Source organism: Globicephala melas, chromosome 13 (genome assembly GCF_963455315.2).
Source record: "Globicephala melas chromosome 13, mGloMel1.2, whole genome shotgun sequence".
NCBI lineage: Eukaryota > Metazoa > Chordata > Mammalia > Artiodactyla > Delphinidae > Globicephala > Globicephala melas.
The window spans coordinates 22,773,726-22,795,554 of NC_083326.1; the positions used below are offsets into that span (position 1 = coordinate 22,773,726).

General features: G+C 36.4%; 1 protein-coding gene across 2 annotated transcripts in view; it reads right to left on the minus strand.

The window, feature by feature from the left end:
- RTTN (rotatin) overlaps positions 1 to 21,829 on the minus strand; it is a 146,094-nt gene that overhangs the window by 110,450 nt on the left and 13,815 nt on the right. For both annotated transcript variants that reach the window (XM_030868151.2, XM_030868150.2), the window contains exons 9-13: positions 21,423 to 21,604; positions 19,062 to 19,177; positions 7,492 to 7,662; positions 1,678 to 1,890; positions 363 to 475 (exon numbers count right to left, since the gene is read on the minus strand). In XM_030868151.2, the coding sequence (XP_030724011.1) occupies positions 363 to 475; positions 1,678 to 1,890; positions 7,492 to 7,662; positions 19,062 to 19,177; positions 21,423 to 21,604 (795 nt within the window). The remainder of the gene's footprint in view (positions 1 to 362; positions 476 to 1,677; positions 1,891 to 7,491; positions 7,663 to 19,061; positions 19,178 to 21,422; positions 21,605 to 21,829) is intronic.

A 21,829-nucleotide genomic window follows, 5' to 3' on the forward strand; every position in this document is an offset into this window, starting at 1 on the left:
TAAAAGGTAGGAATAATGAAATTTACATTTAAAAAATCCTCAATTCAAGTTATTAATTAAAATGTTAAAGATAAATAAACAAATGTGCTTGAATACTTGTTTGGAAAGACACCAAAACAAATGTATAAAAATCCAAGGATAATTCATGTTGATTATAGGCATGACATTTTTAAAGCTTACTCTTGAATAAAACAGTTAACTGTCCTAATGCTACTATATATATACAGTTTAAAGGTCAAAACATATAAAAGCAGTTTAAACTAAAAAATAACAGATTTAAGACAAGTTTCATTTTCATTGCTCCTAAACTTACACACACACAACCTATAATAATGTAATCATATTAAGAAAGAAAATATTACATCTTTGAACAAATACAGATGATTTCCTTTATTAGGGGGAAATGCTGATGATAGGAAAAGCTATGTAAGGCTTGGTCTGCCAGCTCCACTAATTCTAAGAGATTCTTCTCTCCCTAAAAAAAGAAGAGAATGGAACAGTAAATGTCAAGGTCATGTACAATAAAATTCTCAACAGCTAACAAAGCAGCTTCAAGAAATTAGATCATCCAGAGGCCCTGAGACTGTTCACATTTGCTTAAGTCAACCTGCTCAACAAGCAAACCAAAAACGTCAGCCTAGGAGGAAAAATGTGGGGAAAATGCCTAACTCAACGCCGCTTAAGACTTTATATTATTTACCTCTGAGTGGCATGGTTCTTTGACTGCTCAATTGTGGCCTTATCCCCCTACTAACTGCAGCTCAAGGCAGGACTCATGCATTTTAAGACCCACCTCCCACTTCTAACATCCTGATTGGTTCTAGGGAAAATAGGGGGTGATCAATACCTGTGTGATTAACTGACCATGCAGAATGCCACAGAAATAATTCAAATAAAAGGCAGTTCAAAATTCTATCATGGAGGAGACAAGATACAGTGGCATAAAGATGTGGGGAAAAGAAAATAAAAATAAACAACAGTGGGTAAATAAGGAAAATTTAAAATATGAAGTTCAAAAAACTCCACTGTAGGGGCCAAATGGAATAAAATTTTGCTCCTAATTTTTCAAGATCTTCAGGACCCATTTTGGTATTTTCAAACAGTAAACAACTATTGTAGTCAATGTCTATTTTAAGACTCATTAACCCTTTAATTGATAACATACTAAATAATATCCTAAAAGGGATAAATAACAAATACATAATTATTGCTATAACATGGTATTGAAAGTCATCCTACTACCTTACAATCTAGTTCATGGCTTTATTTAATAAAAAATCAGGCTCTTTCTGTGAATAAATAAAGGTCTATAAAGGGAAAAAATGTGTCTACAAATAAGCACTAAAATGGCCCTTATAATTGTTTACATCAATTGTCACTCTGTTCACCCACAGTAAGCCACTTCAAAGAGGAACTCACTAATAAAGATATTGATAATAATTATTTTTTTAAAACCACTGGTCTCATGAATATATACCATTCATTAATCTAAATCTTCATTTTACTTTTATACAAATCATAGCCTTACTTTAATCTTATAATTGGACCATTCAGTAATAATGGATCCCACCCCTAAGAATTCAATTGTTAAATGTCCATCAATTTGAAAACTATAGGTTAAATTTTCTAAATATTTTATCAAAGGAATTTTAAAGAGATATTAACAAAACTTTTTACCTCCTTCCCAACATCAGACAGGAAGTTACAGGTACACTCAAGTGAATAAACAGCCTCTGCAGTTCGTTTATAAATACTGTAGTTTTCAGAATTCAGCTGTTCCAAATAGGCCACAACAGCTTCATGAATATTTGGATATTCCAAAGAAAGAGGCATGTCCAAAGAAACTAGAAATAATGCTGCTGACATAGGCTCTGGTAAAAAGTTGCTTGCCTTGATAAATTAAAAAAAAAAAATTAACCATTTTTAGATAAATATAGTAAACTATAGTATTAACGTAGTTGAACTTTTTTAGTAATTCTCTATCACAAAGTCTATTGCTTTTCCAAAGAAAATTCTATTCTCCAACACATCATTTATCTACACCTAGGTTCACTGCAATTTTTCTCTGCCCAAAATATCCCAAGTCCAAATTTCAACTCCTTCCCAAAGCCTGGGATTCAGGATACCTCCTCTTCCCCACATCAACACCCAGAACTGCTCTCTCTCTCGGCCCACACCTCGTTTATGCCTCTGCTACTGAACTGAAGGTACCAGGCCTTTTTCTCTAAGTTTTTCGTGCAGGTGCACACAAATCTCCAGAAAAATGCAATAAACCCCTGAGGATATAGCCCAAGGCTTATTAACTACATATTGAATTGAATATCACTAAATCAAGTACAGCTATAGACTAATTCGAACAGAAATTAATTTTTATTTGGTTTTGTTTGTGTTTTAGAGGGGAAAGGAGAAATTCAACATATTTAAAATAGTTCTAGAACACTCACAAAAGACTGACCTTTAATTAGTATAAAATCAAGGGGCCCAAATGAAATAGTGTATGTTTTATAACTTAAATCAATTGATTTAAGACTAAAAAAACCCTTTGGTGGGTTTTGTTTCTTTTAATGATTCTAGCTTTGTAATAGGATTTTATGCATCAATTAAGAAAATGAAAAGGCCTGAAAATTCAATGTTCAGAGAAAACCATTTGGCAGGGTTTACTACTACGGCTGAAATGCTGCCTTTATTAAAGTAGGTTTGGTCATAATTTTTTCATGGATAACCTATTTTAAGGATAATCATTAACTGCCTGAAAGTCTAAGAACTAAATCTGCTAAACAATGCTTTTTTTTTTTTTAGAATTACTGTTCTTTATTTTTTTTTAATTAATTAATTTATTTTTGGCTGCATTAGGTTTTCTTTGCTGCACGTGGGCTTTCTTTAGTTGCATCGAGCAGGGGCTACTCTTCGTTGCGGTGCACAGGCTTCTCATTGTGGTGGCTTCTATTGTTGCAAAGCATGGGCTCTAGGCACATGGGTTTCAGTAGTTGTGGCAGGTGGGCTCAGTAGTTGTGGCACACGGACTTAGCTGCTCCCCGGCATGTGGGATCCTCCCAGACCAGGGCTTGAACCCGTGTCCCCTTCATTGGCAGGCGGATTCTTAACCACTGTGCCACCAGGGAAGCCCTAAACAATGCTTTTAAATGAAATACAGTTGCCAAATGAATATCAAAAGCTAAAGGAATCAAAATTTTAGGTTACTAAGCATGAAAAAAAAAACAACTATTAAGACAGCAGCTATTATAAAGTCGAGAGAAATTTCTCTTATTCTGTAAAGAACTCTCCTAGTGGGGAAAAAAGAGAGAGCGAGAAACTAAATTACCTAGTCACCAATTATTTGCTCACTCAGCAAATACTCACTGGGCCCCTACCGTATGCCAGGCGCCATTCCAGATACTAGGGACACAGCAGGAAATAAAACAGAACCTCTGCCCTCACGAAGTTAACACTCCAGTGGAGAAAGCATAGAGTAAACCATACTTGTCCAGTGTGGCTAGGAGTGCTAAGAAAATTTTAAAAACAGGGGATAGGAAAGATGGAGAAGAATAGAGAAGTTACAGGAGGTGGAAGCACAGGACGGCGTCTCTGATAAGGTAACATCTAAGCAGAGAACTGGAGGAGTGGATATCTGAGGGAAAAGCACTCACAGAAGAGGGAACAGCAAATACAGAGGCTCGGACACAGAGTATATTTGACAGCAAGGAGGCCACTGGAGCTAGTGCTGAGGGATGGAGTCAGGGGGCAGTGGTGCCAGATCAGGTAAGGCCTTGGGTCATTATAAGGACTTGTCCTCAGAAGGAGCATTGGAAGGTTTCGAGCAAGCCTCAGGATGAGTCTGGAGAGAACAGATGGAAAAGAGCAAGAGTGGAAGCTGAGAGACCAAGGAGGAGGTTACTGCAATAATCCAGGCGAGACAGGATGGTGGCTTAAACTCAGGTAGCAGCAGTGGGAGTGGTGAGAAGTGTTCAGGTTCTGGATAGACGTTCAAAGGAGAAATAACACATTTTGCTCAGGGATTGGATCTAAGTGTGTGTGAAAGCCAGGAATCACGGATGACTCTAAGGTTTTTCCTGATCAACAATCAACTGGAATGAAGGTGCCATTTACTGAGCTCGGGAAGACTAGAGGAAGAACACATCTGTGCAGGGAAGTAAGGCTTGGGGCATGTTCAGTCGGAGATATCAGCTGTCACGAGAAGATGTCAAAAAGGATATTGGATATATACTTATGAGTTTGTGGTTCAGGTGACACATGTTGTCTGAAAATATAAGTTTGGGAGCTGTCCGCAAATAGATGGCACTTAAAGACCAAAATGCGATGATATCTCATGAGGGCCAGGGCCAGTCCTGGGGTTCCACCCCTTTAAGAGGTTAGGAAGATAGAGAGGAATTAGCAAAGGAGACTCAGTGAGTGGGGCTCTGCGCTAAGATAGTAAATCCTAGTGGGTCTAACTCCAAAGGCACTGTGTTTTAGTTTAAAGGCGCTTTCTCTGACTCTAGGCAGAAAAATAATAGCTGATGTGAGGATTAAATAAGCACTGGGCAGATGTCTGGCATATCACATTCAATATGTACTAATTTCCTTTCTTTCCCCTTTTCATCCCATCATTAAGGAATTCTGACATTTTCACTCTGCATACCTACATCTGAAACTCCTCTCAGCAACTCAAAGCACCAAGGTAAGGTCATACGTTTAATCCTTGCATGGCCAATGGACCCATCACAGTTTACACCCCAGACTGAAGACGGTGGTCCTACATATATAAGCATTAGTCACGTGTCAGTTGGGACTGAAAGTGATGATGTTTCAGTGGAAAGCTATTACCAGTATTAGATAGAAAAGAGTCAACATCGTCATCTCGTGCGTGCTGGAGGAGGAGGGGTATAATACTGTTTTCTCTAAACCTGCCACTCAGAGCAGCCAGGGCGTTATCCTGGCATGGCCTGTCAGAAGTACGGATTCTTAGGCCCTATCCAGACCTTACAGACCAGAACATGCAAGATCGGATTAACAAGATCTCTGGGTGATCTGGGTGCACACTACACTTTGAGAAATGCTGCTCTGAATCAATCAGCTACACCCAATTATTAGATTTTATATACCTCACTAAAAAAGTCAAAACCTTGTGGTATAAATTCTTCCTTACCTTCAGTCTGCTTGGCTGAGAAAGGGTCACAGGGGTTCCTAGGATGCTCTGGGATCTTGTTTCTGGCACAGGGCCAGTATTTTTAGCTCTTATTTCCCAGATGGTTCCCCCATATGAAGTTAACTTCATTTGTCTTACCAATTTGATCTACCCAACCAGAACACTTTTAATTTTAATTTATAACATTGGTAATAACATTTACCAATGCATCATTTTAACCTATACATGGGTATTCTCCAAATTCATTTAAAATCAGCAATTATCAATTTCAGAAAAGGTCTTCAGGGCATTTTGTCAAAACATTCAAATTCAGGAAATCTCTACATAGATTCATACTATATCATTTTCCAACTTCAAAATTACATATTTGGTAAGTGGCAACTCAAACATTTAAAAGCCACTTTTAAGGTAGAAAGTTTCAGAGTCCAAATTCCACTTCAATTTTTGGTGGGCTAGCAACAGGCAGAGGGCAGCATAGCCTTGTATTTATATAAACTGAAGGAGCAAGTTAACAGCAAAGGAAGAGCATGTTTGTTTAGATCTCATTTTAAAGTTCTTAGTTAATCAATCAAAGCAGTTATAACCATCTATAAGCTGATACCTTAATTACACTCTCTTCAATGACCCCACTTACTGTTCTAATGCAGTTCCAAGCTACATATTTAAAAGAGCTCCCCAAAATGATAGACACTGATTTGCCTTCAAAAACAAAAAATAGCTACCTTAAAAAAAGACATGGAGAGTTAGCTTCACATTATTCTAACACTAAAGTAAGTCAAATAAAATAAATTATTGACTTCTATTTTGATTCCTGCCCAAATAAGCATATAGATGAAAAGAACTCTATAATCAAAAAAGCAACAAATAAGCTCTATGGTACAACTGACAAGTAACTTTTCCAAAAATACCTCAACCTATACATAGATTGATCATTTGTAATACTTAGTAACAAGTTATTGTAGCACTACTAATTTTTCAGTTATATAACATTATCATGTAAAGTTGAGACACCTATATTTTAAATGCAATACCAGTCTTATATGACTGAAATTCTTCAATTTATAATGTTTATGCCTTGGAAAATTATCACTCTTTAACACAGAGTGTTATTCAGAAACATAACAATTAATAAAAAAAGTTAAAAATTAAAATTAACAGAAATGTTATTTTCCCTACAGGAAAATACTATATTTAAAATTTAATGTTCTATTCTTATTTTTCCAGATGACCTGATACTATTTTGCATATATTGCATATGTGTTATTAAAAACTGGAGTTTAGGGCTTCTCTGGTGGCGCAGCGGTTGAGAGTCCACCTGCCGATGCAGGGGACACGGGTTCGTGCCCCGGTCCGGGAAGATCCCACATACCGCGGAGCGGCTGGGCCCGTGAGCCATGGCCGCTGAGCCTGCGCGTCCGGAGCCTGTGCTCCGCAACAGGAGAGGCCACAACAGTGAGAGACCCGCGTACCGCAAAAAAAAAAAAAAAAAAAAAAAAATGGAGTTTAGACTACATGCTCTGCAGAATTCTACGGAGCAAAAGGGCAAGTGGCTATAACAAAGGACAACAAAAGGCACAGGAAATGGTTCTTTAGCTGCAGTAATTTTTCCCATACCTTCAGTTAAGCACGATGCTACACCTTTCTTTTTGCAATAAGTTCACTACACAACACTTGCATATGAGTCATTTGAGATATTTTTACCACCAACGTTCAAATTCAGAGATATAACCTCCACTTTAAAGTACAGTCAATAAGATGATTTAAAAGAAGTATTTACACCTATTAAAATCACCTTTAACATACAGTCACATAATGGAATAGTATTTTGCAATAAAAATTAACAACTGCTACAAGCAACAACAAAAATGAATCTCAAAAAAAAAAATATTGAGCAATTACATACTTTATACATCTATTTATATAAAGCTCAAAAACAGAAAAACCCCTCTATGGTGACAGAAGTCAGAAAGGAGTTTAGCTTGCAGGGGTGGGGAGAGGAGAGGTTAAGCGACGGGCTTGAAAGCCTTGAAAGGCTGGTCATGTTCTACTTCATGTTTTGGGGGGTGGTCACTTTCTAAACACAGATATATTCACTTAGTAAAAATGCACTGAACTGTGCACCTTTCTCAACATATTACACCACAGTTTTTAAAAGTTATCTTAAAAAACTAGTATTTTTTTCTATCAATTTATTTGTCAAAACTAATAAAAAATGTTAGCCATTTCTCAATTTCTGCATTTCCAATATAATCTTTGTACACCATGAAATGATCAGAAGGAATTTACAACAGGACAGCGATTGTAACACCCAGTAAACTACAACAAAGCCACGCTACCTGCCTTACCTTTTCAACAGGGAGAAGTGTCTGCAGCAGTCGGACTGCAAACAGCGAAATGCTGACAAAGGCCATCCTGTGGTGCACCAGCACCGCCTCTGGTTGTTCCAAACTGATGTTGCTTTTATGGTAGCATATGCTGTCTCCAAGGGACCCCAACACCATGAGCAGTTTCTTCTTCTGCAAACATTTAAACACAAAACAGAAGAAAACAATCAATTTTAGGGGCCAATATAGAAATATCATGGAGAACAATATAAAATGTTATCATTAAATAATATAAATGTATTCCTCCCTATAAGAATAACCAATACATGCTGAGATACTTTTAACGATAGGAAAGAATGATAAGCATACCTAAATTTTTTAAAAAGCTAACAATTTTTAAGTATTTAATATGAATTCTAACTAATAATAAATAAAAATAAACAAAATACAAAAACTTAATGATCCATTAGTTCCTTCCAGTTTCTAGTACTTAATTGTTCCAACTTTGAACACTGCATGTAAATCTCTCATCCAATATTTATTGGACTTAGTGTATGCTTAACACAGTGGCAGGTATATGGGGGAAAATGCATTAGTTCAAGAGACATGATCCCTGCCCTCAAAGTGATCCCAAAGTTACTAAAGAAATGAAACAGGGGAAGTCAAATAATTAAAAAACAATGAAATATTAAATTGTATAATCTCTCTTCAGGTAATAAGGTTGTTTCAGAGCAAATGTTCCACCATCATAAATTTCTAGATACCTTACTACTTAAATAGAAGTTATATCTTTTAAATTGAAAGGTATGCATAAAACATGAAAACTAAAATACAGTAGACTAACCGGCAAGTCATAACAACATAGACTAAAATATATCCTAGATATGTTGACATAACCCTATAAACTAGCTGCTGAAAGGACAGTATCAGAAAAAGGGTAGAACAAAAAAAGCACTGGGGTTCTCACTCTCAACTTTCCACGGAAAATTTATGAAAATTAAAATGAGAAATTACCTGTAAACTAAAGACAAAAATATAATGTATGTCAGAAATTTTTTAATTCAAGGATAAATAAACATGAAATAAAAAAGACATGGAGCCTATAAAAGTTACACAAAGTATCAAAGCCACAATAGATACACTTCACATCCATTAGGATGGACATTATCAAAAATAACAGGAAATAACAAATGTTGACGAGGATGTGGAGAAACTGGAGCACCTGTGCATTGCTGGTGGAAATGTAAAAGGTTCAGTCACTGTGGAAATAGTATGGCAGTTCCTCAAAACATTAAACATAGAATTACCATATGATCCAGCAATGTCACTTCTGAGTATATGGCCAAAAGAATTGAAAGCAGGGATTTCAAACACTTACTTGTACATCAATGTTCACAGCAACATTATTCACAACAGCCAAAAGGTAGAAATGTGTCTATCAACATATGAATGGATAAACAATATGCAGTAGATGGTATACATACAATGAAATATTCAGCCTTAAAAGGGAATGACATTTTGACACATGCTACAACAAGATGACTCTTGAAAACATTATGTAAAGTAAAATAAGCCAGATACAAAAAGACAAGTACTGTATGATTCCTCTTATATGAGGCACCTAAAATATACAAATTCATAAAGAAAGAAGGTAGAATAGTGGTTATCAGGGACTAGGGGAAGAGGAGAGTGGGGAGTTATTGTTCAGTGGGTGTGGAGTTTCACTCTGAGATGATGAAAAAGTTTTGGAGACAGATAATGGTGACAATTGTACAACAATGTGAATGTGCCTAATGCCACTGAATTATACACTCAAAAAGAGTTAAATGGTAAATTTTATGTTATGTATATTTTACAAAATTTTAAAAATTATATAAAGAAGTAAACATTTTTTTGTTACTTACATGGATCATTTGAAAAATTTAAAGATAAACACAAATAACATTAAACCTATGATATTTTCCAAATCACTACAGAAGTAAAAGGAAGATAAAATAATCTATAGAGTTAAAAAAAAAAAGGAAACAAAAGAGATAGCAAAACTTCTGCATGAAAACCAAGTATAATAACTGTACTAAAAAAGGTTAAATTTCCCTGTAAGTGAAATATGATTTCATACTGAAGTAAAAATCAAAAATAATCTACACATACAAAAAAGACATTATCTTTGTACATAAAAGGTTAAAAATTAGTGTAGTGAGAAAAATCTCAAATAAACAATCTAACCTTACACCTAAAGGAACTAGAGAAAGAAGTACAAACAAAACCCAAAGTTAGTAGAAGGAAAGAAATCATAAAGATCAGAGCAGAAATGAACGAAATAGAAACAAAGAAAACAATAGCAAAGATCAATAAAACTAAAAGCTGGTTCTTTGAGAAGATAAACAAAATTGATAAACGTTTAGCCAGACTCATCAAGAAAAAGAGGGAGAGGACTCAAATCAATAATATTAGAAATGAAAAAGGAGACGTTACAACAGACACCGCAAAAATACAAAGCATCCTAAGAGACTACTACAAGCACCTCTATCGCAATAAAATGGACAACCTGGAAGAAATGGACAAATTCTTAGAAAGGTAATAACCTTCCAAGACTAAACAGGAAGAAATAGAAAATATGAACAGACCAATCATAAGTAATGAAATCGAAACTGTGATTAAAAATCTTCCAACAAACAAAAAGTCCAGGACCAGATGGCTTCACAGGTGAATTCTATCAAACATTTAGAGAAGAGCTAACACCCATCCTTCTCAAACTCTTCCAAAAAATTGCAGATGAAGGAACACTCCCAAACTCTTTCTATGAGGCCACCATCACCCTGATACCCAAACCAGACAAAGATACTACAAAAAAAGAAAGTTACAGACCAATGGCACTGATGAATATAGATGCAAAAATCCTCAACAAAATACTAGCAAACAGAATCCAACAACACATTAAAAGGATCATACACCATGATCAAGTGGGATTTATCCCAGGGATGCAAGGATTCTTCAATATATGCAAATCAATCAATGTGATACACCATATTAACAAACTGAAGAATAAAAACCATATGATCATCTCAATAGATGTAGAAAAAACTTCTGACAAAATCAACACCCGTTTATGATGAAAACTCCCCAGAAAGGGGGCATGGAGGGAACCTACCTCAACAAAATAAAGAACATATACAACAAACCCACAGCAGACATCATCCTCAATGGTGAAAAACTGAAAGCATTTCTTCGAAGATCAGGAATAAGACAAGGATGTCCACTCTCACCACTATTATTCAACATAGTTTTGGAAGTCCTAGCCACAGCAATCAGAGAAGAAAAATAAATAAAAGGAATACAAATTGGAAAAGAAGAAGTAAAACTGTCACTGTTTGCAGATTACATGATACTATACATAGAGAATCCTAAAGATGCTACCAGAAAACTACTAGAGCTAATCAACGAATTTGGTAAAGTTGCAGGATACAAAATTAATGCACAGAAATCTCTTGCATTCCTATACTAATGAATAAAAATGTGAAAGCTAAATTAAGGAAACAATCCCATTCACCACTGCAAAAAAAAGAATAAAACACCTAGGAATAAACCTATCTAAGGAGGTAAAAGACTGTACTCAGAGAACTATAAGACACTGATGAAAGAAACCAAAGACAACACAGATGCAGAGATATACCACGTTCTTGGACTGGAAGAATCAACATTGTGAAAATGACTATACTACCAAAAGCAATCTACAAATTCAGTGCAATCCCTATCGAACTACCAATGGCATTTTTCACAGAACTAGAACAAAAAATTTCACAATTTGTATGGAAACACAAAAGATCCCAAATAGCCAAAGCAATCTTGAGAAAGAAAAACGGAGCTGGAGGAATCAGACTCTCTGACTTCAGACTATACTACAAAGCTACAGTAATCAAGAAAATAGGGTACTGGCACAAAAACAGAAATACAGATAAATGGTACAGGATAGAAAGCCCAGAGATAAACCCATGCACCTATGGTCAACTAATCTATGACAAAGGAGGCAAGGATACAAAATAGAGAAAAGACAGTCTCTTCAATAAGTGGTGCTGGCAAAACTGGACAGCTACATGTAAAAGAATGAAATTAGAACACTCCCTAACACCATACACAAAAATAAACTCAAAAGGATTAAAGACCTAAATGTAAGGCTGGACACTAGAAAAGTCTTAGAGGAAAACATAGGAAGAACACTGACATAAATCACAGCAAGATCCTTTTTGATCCACCTCCTAGAGTAATGGAAATAAAAAAAAAAATAAACAAACAGGACCTAATGAAACTTAAAAGCTTTTGCAAAGCAAAGAAAACTACGAACAAGACGAAAAGACAACCCTCAGAATGGGAGAAAATATTTGCAAACGAATCAACAGACAAAGGATTAATCTCCAAAATATATAAACAGCTCAAGTAGCTCAATATAAAACAAACAAACAACCCAATCCAAAAATGGGCAGAAGACCTAAACAGACATTTCTCCAGAGAAGATATACAGATTGCCAAGAAACACATGAAAGGATGCTCAATGTCACTAATTATTAAGGAAATGCAAATCAAAACTACAATGAGGTAACACCTCACACCAGTGAGAATGGGCATCATCAAAAAATCTACAAACAATAAATGCTGGAGAGGGTGTGGAGAAAAGGGAACCCTCTTGCACTGTTGGTGGGAATGTAAATTGATACAGCCACTATGGAGAACAGTATGGAGGTTCCTTAAAAAACTAAAATTAGAACTACCATACGACCCAGCAATCCCACTACTGGGCATATACCCTGAGAAAACCATAATTCAAAAAGAGTCATGTACCCCAATGTGCATTGCAGCACTATTTACAATAGCCAGGACATGGAAGCAACCTGAATGCCCATCGACAGACGAATGCATAAAGAAGATGTGGTACATATATACAATGGAATATTACTCAGCCATAAAAAGGAATGAAATTGGGTCATTTGTAGAGACGTGGATGGATCTAGAGACTGTCATACAGAGTGAAGTAAGTCAGAAACAGAAAAACAAATATCATATGTTAGCACATATATGTGGAACCTAGAAAAATGGTACAGATGAACCAGTTTGCAGGGCAGAAATAGAGACACAGATGTAGAGAACAAACGTATGGACACCAAGGGGGGAAGTGGCGGGGTGGGGGTGGGGGTGGGATGAACTGGGAGATTGGGATTGACATGTATACACTGATGTGTATAAAACTGATGACTAATAAGGACCTGCTGTATAAAAAAATACATAAAATAAAATTCAAAAATTCAAAAAAAAAACTAGTGTAGTGAAATATGAACAAAAATGTATGAAATATAAATAATGAATAATTCAGAACAAAAAAAATTAGATAAATCAGGTAATTTTCTATTGATGAAGTGCATAATAGAGAGTAAAGACCCAACATGAATGAGTCATTGTGGTCTGAATAACATAAATATGAAGCAAAACCTGAAGTTGGATTTAAAGGTTTTAACTCAGTCTTTTTTACCTTAATTAATAAATTAAACAGATATAAACTTTGAACATTTCAAAGACTACAACTCCTCAAGTTTCCAAGGAACACTGACTAAAACTAGCCATTTACTTAATCGCAAAAAATGGTCAATGTATATTTAAGACTATGTTCTTTGAGCCCATGGAAATAAAACTAAAAGTTAAAAATTTCAACCAAACGTAGGGCCACCCTTACAAAATTAAAATAGAAAATTTTAATAGCACTTGTATTAATAACCACTGGTCTAGAGAAAACAAATTAGAAACACAGTGACAGTCTTATTACATGGACAGGCAATTTTTCACCCAGTGCTTCTCCATTAAAATACTTTTTTACATCTACAAACAACATATCTCTGTTATTCAAGACTAACTTTGACAATTTACAACTTAAATCAATGAACACATTTAAGACCTCAGTATTGCAAGGCTTTTTGTAAAAATCTATTTACTTGTGAAATTGTTTCAAATAACCTTGCTAATTCTAATGATGAATTGACATACTTCTCAAAATAGTATAAAAAGGAAGTATTAAATACTATAAGAATCAGTCTTGCAGCTTTTACTATTTCCAACACTTCTTCCAAGCCAAAAAAAAAAAAAAAAAGCGTTTTTTTTGTTTTGTTTTGTTTTTGCAGTACGCGGGCCTCTCACTGTTGTGGCCTCTCCCGTTGCGGAGCACAGGCTCCTGATGCGCAGGCTCAGCAGCCACGGCTCACGGGCCCAGCCGCTCCATGGCATGTGGGATCTTCCCGGACTGGGGCACGAACCTGCATCCCTTGCATCAGCAGGCAGACTCCCAACCACTGCGCCACCAGGGAAGCCCAGTGTTTTCTTTTTAATGTTTTAAGAAAAGAAAGGATTTTAAAACAATACTATCTGGTCCACAGTTTTAATTTGCTGGGCTAAAGATATTTAAACAGCTGTAAAGTAGTTGATGCAGAAAAAAAAAAAAAAAGAGCCAGTTTTCAGAGGATAGTCAAAGCTTTTACAAAATTACAGACTTAAAATATCAGATGAACAAAATATTCTAAATATTCCCAATAAAACAGAATTTATAGTGCAAACACAATATCTCCACTATCTGCACAATATAAAACAGGTTTTGGATTCTGTAAAGCATCTGAAATAAGTGACTCTCCCCCATATGCTCCCAGCCTCACACTCCCCACTCCCCTTCTACAAGGTAGCCAATTACTGTTCTGCGTGCAAGTCTCACCAGGCACTTCTATGTTTAAGAGCAAGCTCATCCTGCCTGCAGAATGACAGCCAAACTACTCAGCAGCATGTCAAAAGCCTTCTGTGAGCAGACCCCACCTGAACCCTCCAGCCTCTCTCCCACCACATCCACCTCACGTTTTATGCTCTGGTTGCTTGCACTCCTCCCAATAGCCCTAGCCTTGACCACCAATCAGCACTATTCATTCCTCCCCATCATTCTCTTCCCCTCCGCCAGACAAAAAGCCCTACCTTTACTTTCTTAGCCGAATCGTATTCGTAATTTAAACTCAGCTCAGCCACGATTTACACAAAGCCCTCCCTGAGATTCTCGGCTGGGAGTGTTTTCAAAGCACCCTTGGCACATGAGAAGATACTCAACATTACTAGTCAGAGAAATACAAATCAGAACAACAGTGAGATATCACCTCACACCTATCAGAATGGCCATCAACAAGAAGACCACTAATACAAATGTTGACAAGGATGTGGAGAAAAGGGATCCCCTGTACACTGTTGGTGGGAATGTAAATCGATGCAGCCGCCATAGAAAAAAGCATGGAGATTCCTCAAAAAACTAAAACGAGAATTACTGTATAATCCAACAATTCCACTCCTGGATCTATATCCAAAAAAAATGAAAACACCAACTCAAAGAGACGTGCCCCCCAACGTTTAGAGCAGCTCTATTTACAACAGCCAAGATGTGGAAACAACCTAAGTGACCATCGACAGACGAATGGATAAAGAAGATGTGGCACATATGTACACAAACACATACACACATATACATACAATGGACTATTAATCAGCCATAAAAAAGAATGAAATATTGCCAGTTGTGACAACACAGATGGACCCAGAAAGTATTATGCTAAGTGAAATAAGGCAGATAAAGACAAAAAACATATGATTTCACTTATATTTGGAATCTAAAAAACAAATGAACAAACTTCAAAACAGAAACAGACTCATAGACACAGAGAACAAACAGGTAGCTGCCAGAGGGGAAGAGAGGGGGGGAATGAGTGAAATAGGTGAGAGAGATTAAGAGGTACAAACTGCAAATTTCAAAATAAATGAGTCATGGGGATGAAATGTACAGCATGGGGAATACAGTCGATTTTTTATCTAACTCCCACAGAGTGAAAAGAATTGCTGCTTATTCATCTTGCACCCCCAGGGCCCAGGGTCGACTAAAAAATTATTCACAACCTACAAGCTGAGAGTTATGTTTTATTCAGCAGGAATTTTTAGGACTTCAAGGCCAGGAGGCCGCATCTCAAGTAACCCTGAGAGAACTGCTCCGTGGAGGCGAGGTGGGGAGCCAGGATACATGGGAGTTTTGTAACAAAGGGCAGGGAGTCTGAATGTCAAAAGATTACTGTTAATTAAAGAAAACCAGATATCTCAAGTTAAGGAATTTAGCGCTTTTCTGTGCACGGGAAGATGCAAGAGTCTGAGCTCACTGAAATCATTGCAGTCTGATGGCTGCTAGATGGCAGGTATTCTTTTCCTTCCTGAGTTTCCTCATGGCTCACCAGCTCACCATCGGAGGTGGCTGCAATCACTGATGACTGTGACATCCTTTGTTTACTAATACGGCAGGAAGTATTCCGTTTATCACTAGCATATAATGAGCAATCAAAGAATGTTTGGTGAACTAAAACACCTGTCTCTGGACTGGCGGCAGAAGCAGGAAAAGCATATGCTAATTAGATTCCACTCAGCCAATTATAAATTCACAATCTGGTTCAATTCCCCTTCTTGAGCCCTTACTGGATACCAAGCCCTTCTCTCTAGAAACTTTCATAATCCTCTCCACTTCACTTGAACTTCAACCAGCAATTCTTCCAACATGCCTGGAAATCTAAGTTACCAGCTCACAGCAGGTCAGATGGGAATTTAGAAGGACAGAGTCATAAAGAAGGAGAAAACACTGCTTTTCGTGACACTGAGTGACAGCAGTGACAGAAAGAAGAAAGGCAAAAAACGAACAGAAAACAGCCCCAAGAGTCGGGTTATCTGGCATGAGGAAAAGAGCCTTACTCCCGTGAACCTAACTTACCACGTGAATAAGGAAAAAACAAACTTAATTTCATAGGTAGGCAAAAAAAGGATGACATACTTCAGGTCATCCTAACTTTTACAAGTGCTTACCAAAAAAATTTTTTATTTTAACAAAATATAATTTCAGTGAAAATATTTTTTCTTTTATTTATTTCGACTGAAATAAAAATATTCCATTTATGGAGAAAAAATTTCTTTGACTATGCTTACATAAACTGAGTTATGGAATTCCAGACATGAATGCTATTAGCACTGTTTGGAAAGATCTAGAGAATTGATTACATATCTACATGCATTTAATTACTGAATTGGTCAACATTTATTACTTCGTTCCTTTAACGACACGACAAAAATATGCTTCTGCCTTCTGTGTAAACCTCACAAAAGTAGGGACATTAAGGAATTCTACTTAATTGTCTACTTCTATTAATATATAGCCCAAAGGGATGAGATTTTTCCTAGGAAGCATTTATTCTTTTAAATAAGTAAGTCAAATATAATTTCCAGCAGTACTATTTAACATTTCTAACATACCAATTGGCACTTGCACAACAGATTTAACCTTTAAAGTAAAAATAATTCATTGAATCATAAAAGATCAGCAGCCAAAAGTTAAAAATGAATGACTAACTTTTACAGATAAATGTTCTGGCCAAGAAACTTGAGCTATTTTAAGAAGCAACTGATAAAACATTCTTCACACTTCTCAAGGAAAACTCACTTGTTGAAAACCTTCAATATGTGAAAACCTTCTAAAAGTACTACAGAATAATGTGATAACCTTAAGGACGAACGAAAAACTAAGATAAGAACTATTATCCCTATTTTATAAATAAATTGTAGGACTTGAAACAATATATTACACCTACTGTAAAATGTTTCAGTTGTGTTTCTTTTCAAAAGATTTGTGTAGATAAAAAAAATTGGGGGAGGGCTTCCCTGGTGGCACAGGGATTAAGAATCCGCCTGCCAATGCAGGGGACACGGGTTCAAGCCCTGGTCCGGGAAGATCCCACAGGCCGCGGAGCAACTAAGCCCGTGCGCCACAACTACTGAGCCTGCACTCTAGAGCCCGTGAACCACAACTACTGAAGCCCACGTGCCACAACTACTGAAGCCTGCACACCATAGAGCCCGTGCTCTGCAACAAGAGAAGCCACCGCAATGAGAAGCCCACACAATGCAACGAAGAGTAGCCCCCGATCACCACAACTAGAGAAAGCCCGTGCACGGCAACAAAAACCCAACGCAGCCAAAAATAAATTAATTAATTTTAAAAAATGCACATTACTCATTTCACATTTTTGTTAGCAATTATGTCTATCAATATGTTTATTGAGTGAATAAATACACAGTGAAGCAGTCGCAGCCTGTAAAAAAGAATGAAGATCTTCACATATGAACACGGAATAATCTCCATGCCTACGTTTACATCCATCCATCTATCCAGGATGCATTATTTTCTCTTCCAGTTTTATTGAGATATAGTTGACATATAGCACTGTATAAGTTTAAAGTGCAGAGCTTAATGATTTGACTTACATACATCATGAAATGATGACCACGTTAAGTTTGGTGAACATCCATTATCTCATATAGAAACAAAATTAGAGAGATAGAAAAACAGTTTCCTTTCCTTGTGATGAGACCCTCAGGATTCACTCTCTTAGCAACTTTCATACATAACACACAGCAGTTGTGCATTACATCCTAGTACTTATTCGTCTTAAAACTGAAAATCTGTACCTTTGATCACCTTCATTCAATTCCCCCTCTCCCTACTTCCCACCTCTGTTAATCACAAATCTGATCTTTTTTTTCTCTGAGTTCGTTTCTTTGCTTGTTTTTGAAGAATAACTGACTTACACAACATAGTGACTCAATATTTCTATACATAATGGTCACAACAATAAGTCTAATTACTATACAGGATTTACTCTTACGTTGTAAAAACAAGGTATGAAACTGTATATGATATACCACCTTTTATGTAAGATGTGAGGGGGGAATAAGAATCTATGTACTTATTTTCTTACATTTGCAAAAACTAAAATAAAAATGGAAAAAATAAACTAGAAAACAGGATGGCAGGGAGACACCCCTGAGTTACATTTTTATGAAGAGAAAACAATTCCCAAAAATGAAAACAAATTGAAACAAAAATCTAACTGTATACTGAATTGGTAACAGAGAAAATAATTCTTTTGAGTGACTTTAAGGCACAGAATTTTGACTTTATATACTTAGTGAGATTTAGTCTAAGTCAAAAAGAACTGCAAGAAAATCCTGAACTTTATTAGTTATTGACCACAGTGATACTAATACTGCTACTGTGAAATTACTTACTTTATGCTGAAGGTTAAAACTAATAAGCAATTATGTTGATGTTGCTAAGAATCTATGAAGGACAATAAAGTCCAAGCAAAGAAATACAAGTTGAAGTTCAGAAGTAGCAGAGTCTGAATTCATGAGTTTTTTTTAAATACAGATTTCCTAGGTTCTATTACTGAAGGGAAAGAATGATATCACTGTAACTACAAGCAGCCCTAATGACCTGTTTTTGGTCTTGATACACATTTCCCCCATTAAAAGTAACCAGAATCTCTGGAGAAATGGCCTATTCCAGACTATGCACAAAATAAGCCTGGGATCTATTGTGTCTAAAACAAAGAAAGTTTTCAAAGACTAATGAGACAATGAAAACAGCTTAACAGGACCAAGGTAAAATAAAATACTAATATTATTACCCACATCCCAAGGAAAACCTTGATTCTCACCATATCTATAGCAAAAAGACTGCTGTCATCCCAGATATCTGCTGAAATCGCTTCACCAATAAGTACCATATCCTCTGCAAGCAATTCCAGAACTCTTATTATCATCTGTCTACTACCTAGGAATACAAATAGGAGAGAGAGAGAAGAAAAATAAAGTTAATTCAAATAAAGCTGAACATCATATTGCTCAATCCTCTGGTTAGCTAATGCCCCCAAGTTCCTATTTCTCTTTTTATTTTTTGATGTTTTTAGAATTGTTTAAAAGAGACGAATAGGGAAGTCACAATATACAATCACCATTAGATTTCTGTTTCAATCATAACTCTATTTAACTACAAAAAATCAAATGTGCTTTTAAGTGGGAAAGATACTCAGGAAGATTATAACAATAATCTAACTAAAAGCACTGTGAGATAGATTAAAATAACTTTTCAGATTCAGAGACCATCCATGTTACATGTAATAGGTGACAAAGCACAGGTTTAGTTGAGAAGATGCAGTCTAATAAATTTCCCACTTAGGACTAGAAGGTTTAAGTCTTGTCATGAATTAGTAGTTTCCTACACAGGAGTTGCCTGGGAAACCTACACTCACCTTAAACTCTAAAAACATTCCGGAGGAAACTGTGCTGTCAGAGTCACACCCACCTGAGCAATCTCCCTTCTCCACAGAGATAGATAACAAAGGAATTCCACCACCCATAATTCTAAGTAAGGTGAATGTTCAATCAAGACTTTCCTGTCCCACATACCAAAGGTCAATTTCTAATGAATAAAAGTAAAACAAACAACCAGATCATAAGGGTCTAGATTAATTGTTTCATGAGAACAGCTGGAGCAAATTCTCTTAGAAATCTCTTACGACACTGAACAAATGCAAATTATGCAATAATTTCCCACAAAAGGGCAAGAGAACATTTAGAAAATTTTATGTACCATGATACAGCTCTATAATTATCAATCTGACTTTTTACAGCAAATTAAGAAAAGGTTAAATGCAAAATCATTAAATCTAAAACTGTTCTCCTCAGTACACCATGCAGACAAACATATACACTTCATGATGCCAAAGTTCAGATCTTCCTTTATGTCACATTATTAGTACATGAATTAATATGTATTCCTCACTCCTAGAAGCAGAGTTCTTCAGTCAGTGAGAAGTTAAGGTATAGAGTTTTCTTCAGAATAGAAAAAATTGTTCATGTTCCCAAATATACACCTACCTCCGGCCTTCTTCCCTATCACTTCCAAGCAGGCAAAGAATAGTCATAGGACTTAAAGAACCATCAGCATGGGACAGATTTTTTACTCAGCCAGTATAAACGAAAAAAAGCAAAACCTGTTTATCTTGTATTTTGACAAGTTTATCAACTACTTAAAATGTATATATTTAGAGAATAAAAAATCATTATTTATTCCAAACCTTTCTTCACCTTGCAAAATGCATGGACTTTGGTCTCAGAACCGTAGTTCAAGCCTCTTTTCTTCACTGTTTGACTTTGGATAAGTTTCTAAAGCACTCTAAACCTCAGCTTCCTCATTGTAAAACAGGGAGAAAAGCAGTAATTACCACTAAGGGATGTATAAAATGGGTTGGTGTGAGGAGTGCATAAAATAATGTGCACAAGACCACATCCGGTAGCCGAGCACAGCAGGTACTCAATGTGTGGTAACTTGTTTGACTACTAGGCTCTGTTGGACACTGGCCACATTGTTATCCTTCTTATCACTCTCCACTAAAATCACAACGACATCCCAGTGTACACTGCAGTACATCTTTGCAAACCTACCCAGCACATTTGAGAGAAAATGTAACTCCAGAACGTTTGGGTTTTCTGAGTTTTGTTTTGTTTTTTAAGAAAAAGAAATTACTGCAAAGGTACAAATCCAGTGTTGGGTCTGTTATGGTTTTTAACATGTTTCATAGCTCAAGTAAAAACCGAGTAGGAGGAGTGAACAACTGAAAGCAACTCAAAAAATTTCTAAAGAGCAAAAGCCAAAGAGTTTTTTATTCTGGTCTATTCATGCCAATCCATCTTCTCTAACTTACTCCAGTTGCATTGTTTTTTCAGTGCTTACCTTTAAAATAGCCACACACAAATGGAAGTCTGTGCAATAAAAGGCCAGCAATGGAAGGGGATATTCTATCTGAAAAGCGCTCCATGGCATCCACGTTTAATTAAGGGATAATAAAGACCTTACTAAGTTCTTAGGAATTTGTACCCCAAAAGATAAGTAAATCCAGATTTTAAAGGTCCTAAGACAGATAGAAAGCAGAAACGAGAAAAATTAGAGTCCTAGAAAATAGAGAAAACAAACACAAAGTATACAAAAGGAACTACTGACTTCAAGCACAACCAACCTGTTCTTAAGAGAGGAACGGCACACTCCAGGATGGAGACACAGAGCTGGGGCAGGCTCAACTGCTGGAACTGCAGCTCTAGCGTGTCTTCAGCCTCCAGCTCTGGCAGGTCCAGGTGCACCATGTCCAAAGGGGAAGGGATGGAGACCCTTGAGTTGACATGAGCGTGACTACTACTTCCACTGTAAAGTAGACAAGGATGATAATAAACCTTTAGTATGGAAACAGCCCACAAGCAGATTTAATGCAGAGCTGCTGCCTGGAATATTAGGAGACTCATACCGTGCACAATTATATTGCTCCATGAAACAATTCTGGTCAGATTTACAGAAACCTTGACAAATTTATGAGATTAAATTCCATAAAGATGGCTCAAAATTGTAAGTGAAACCAAGAATGCTTTTTTT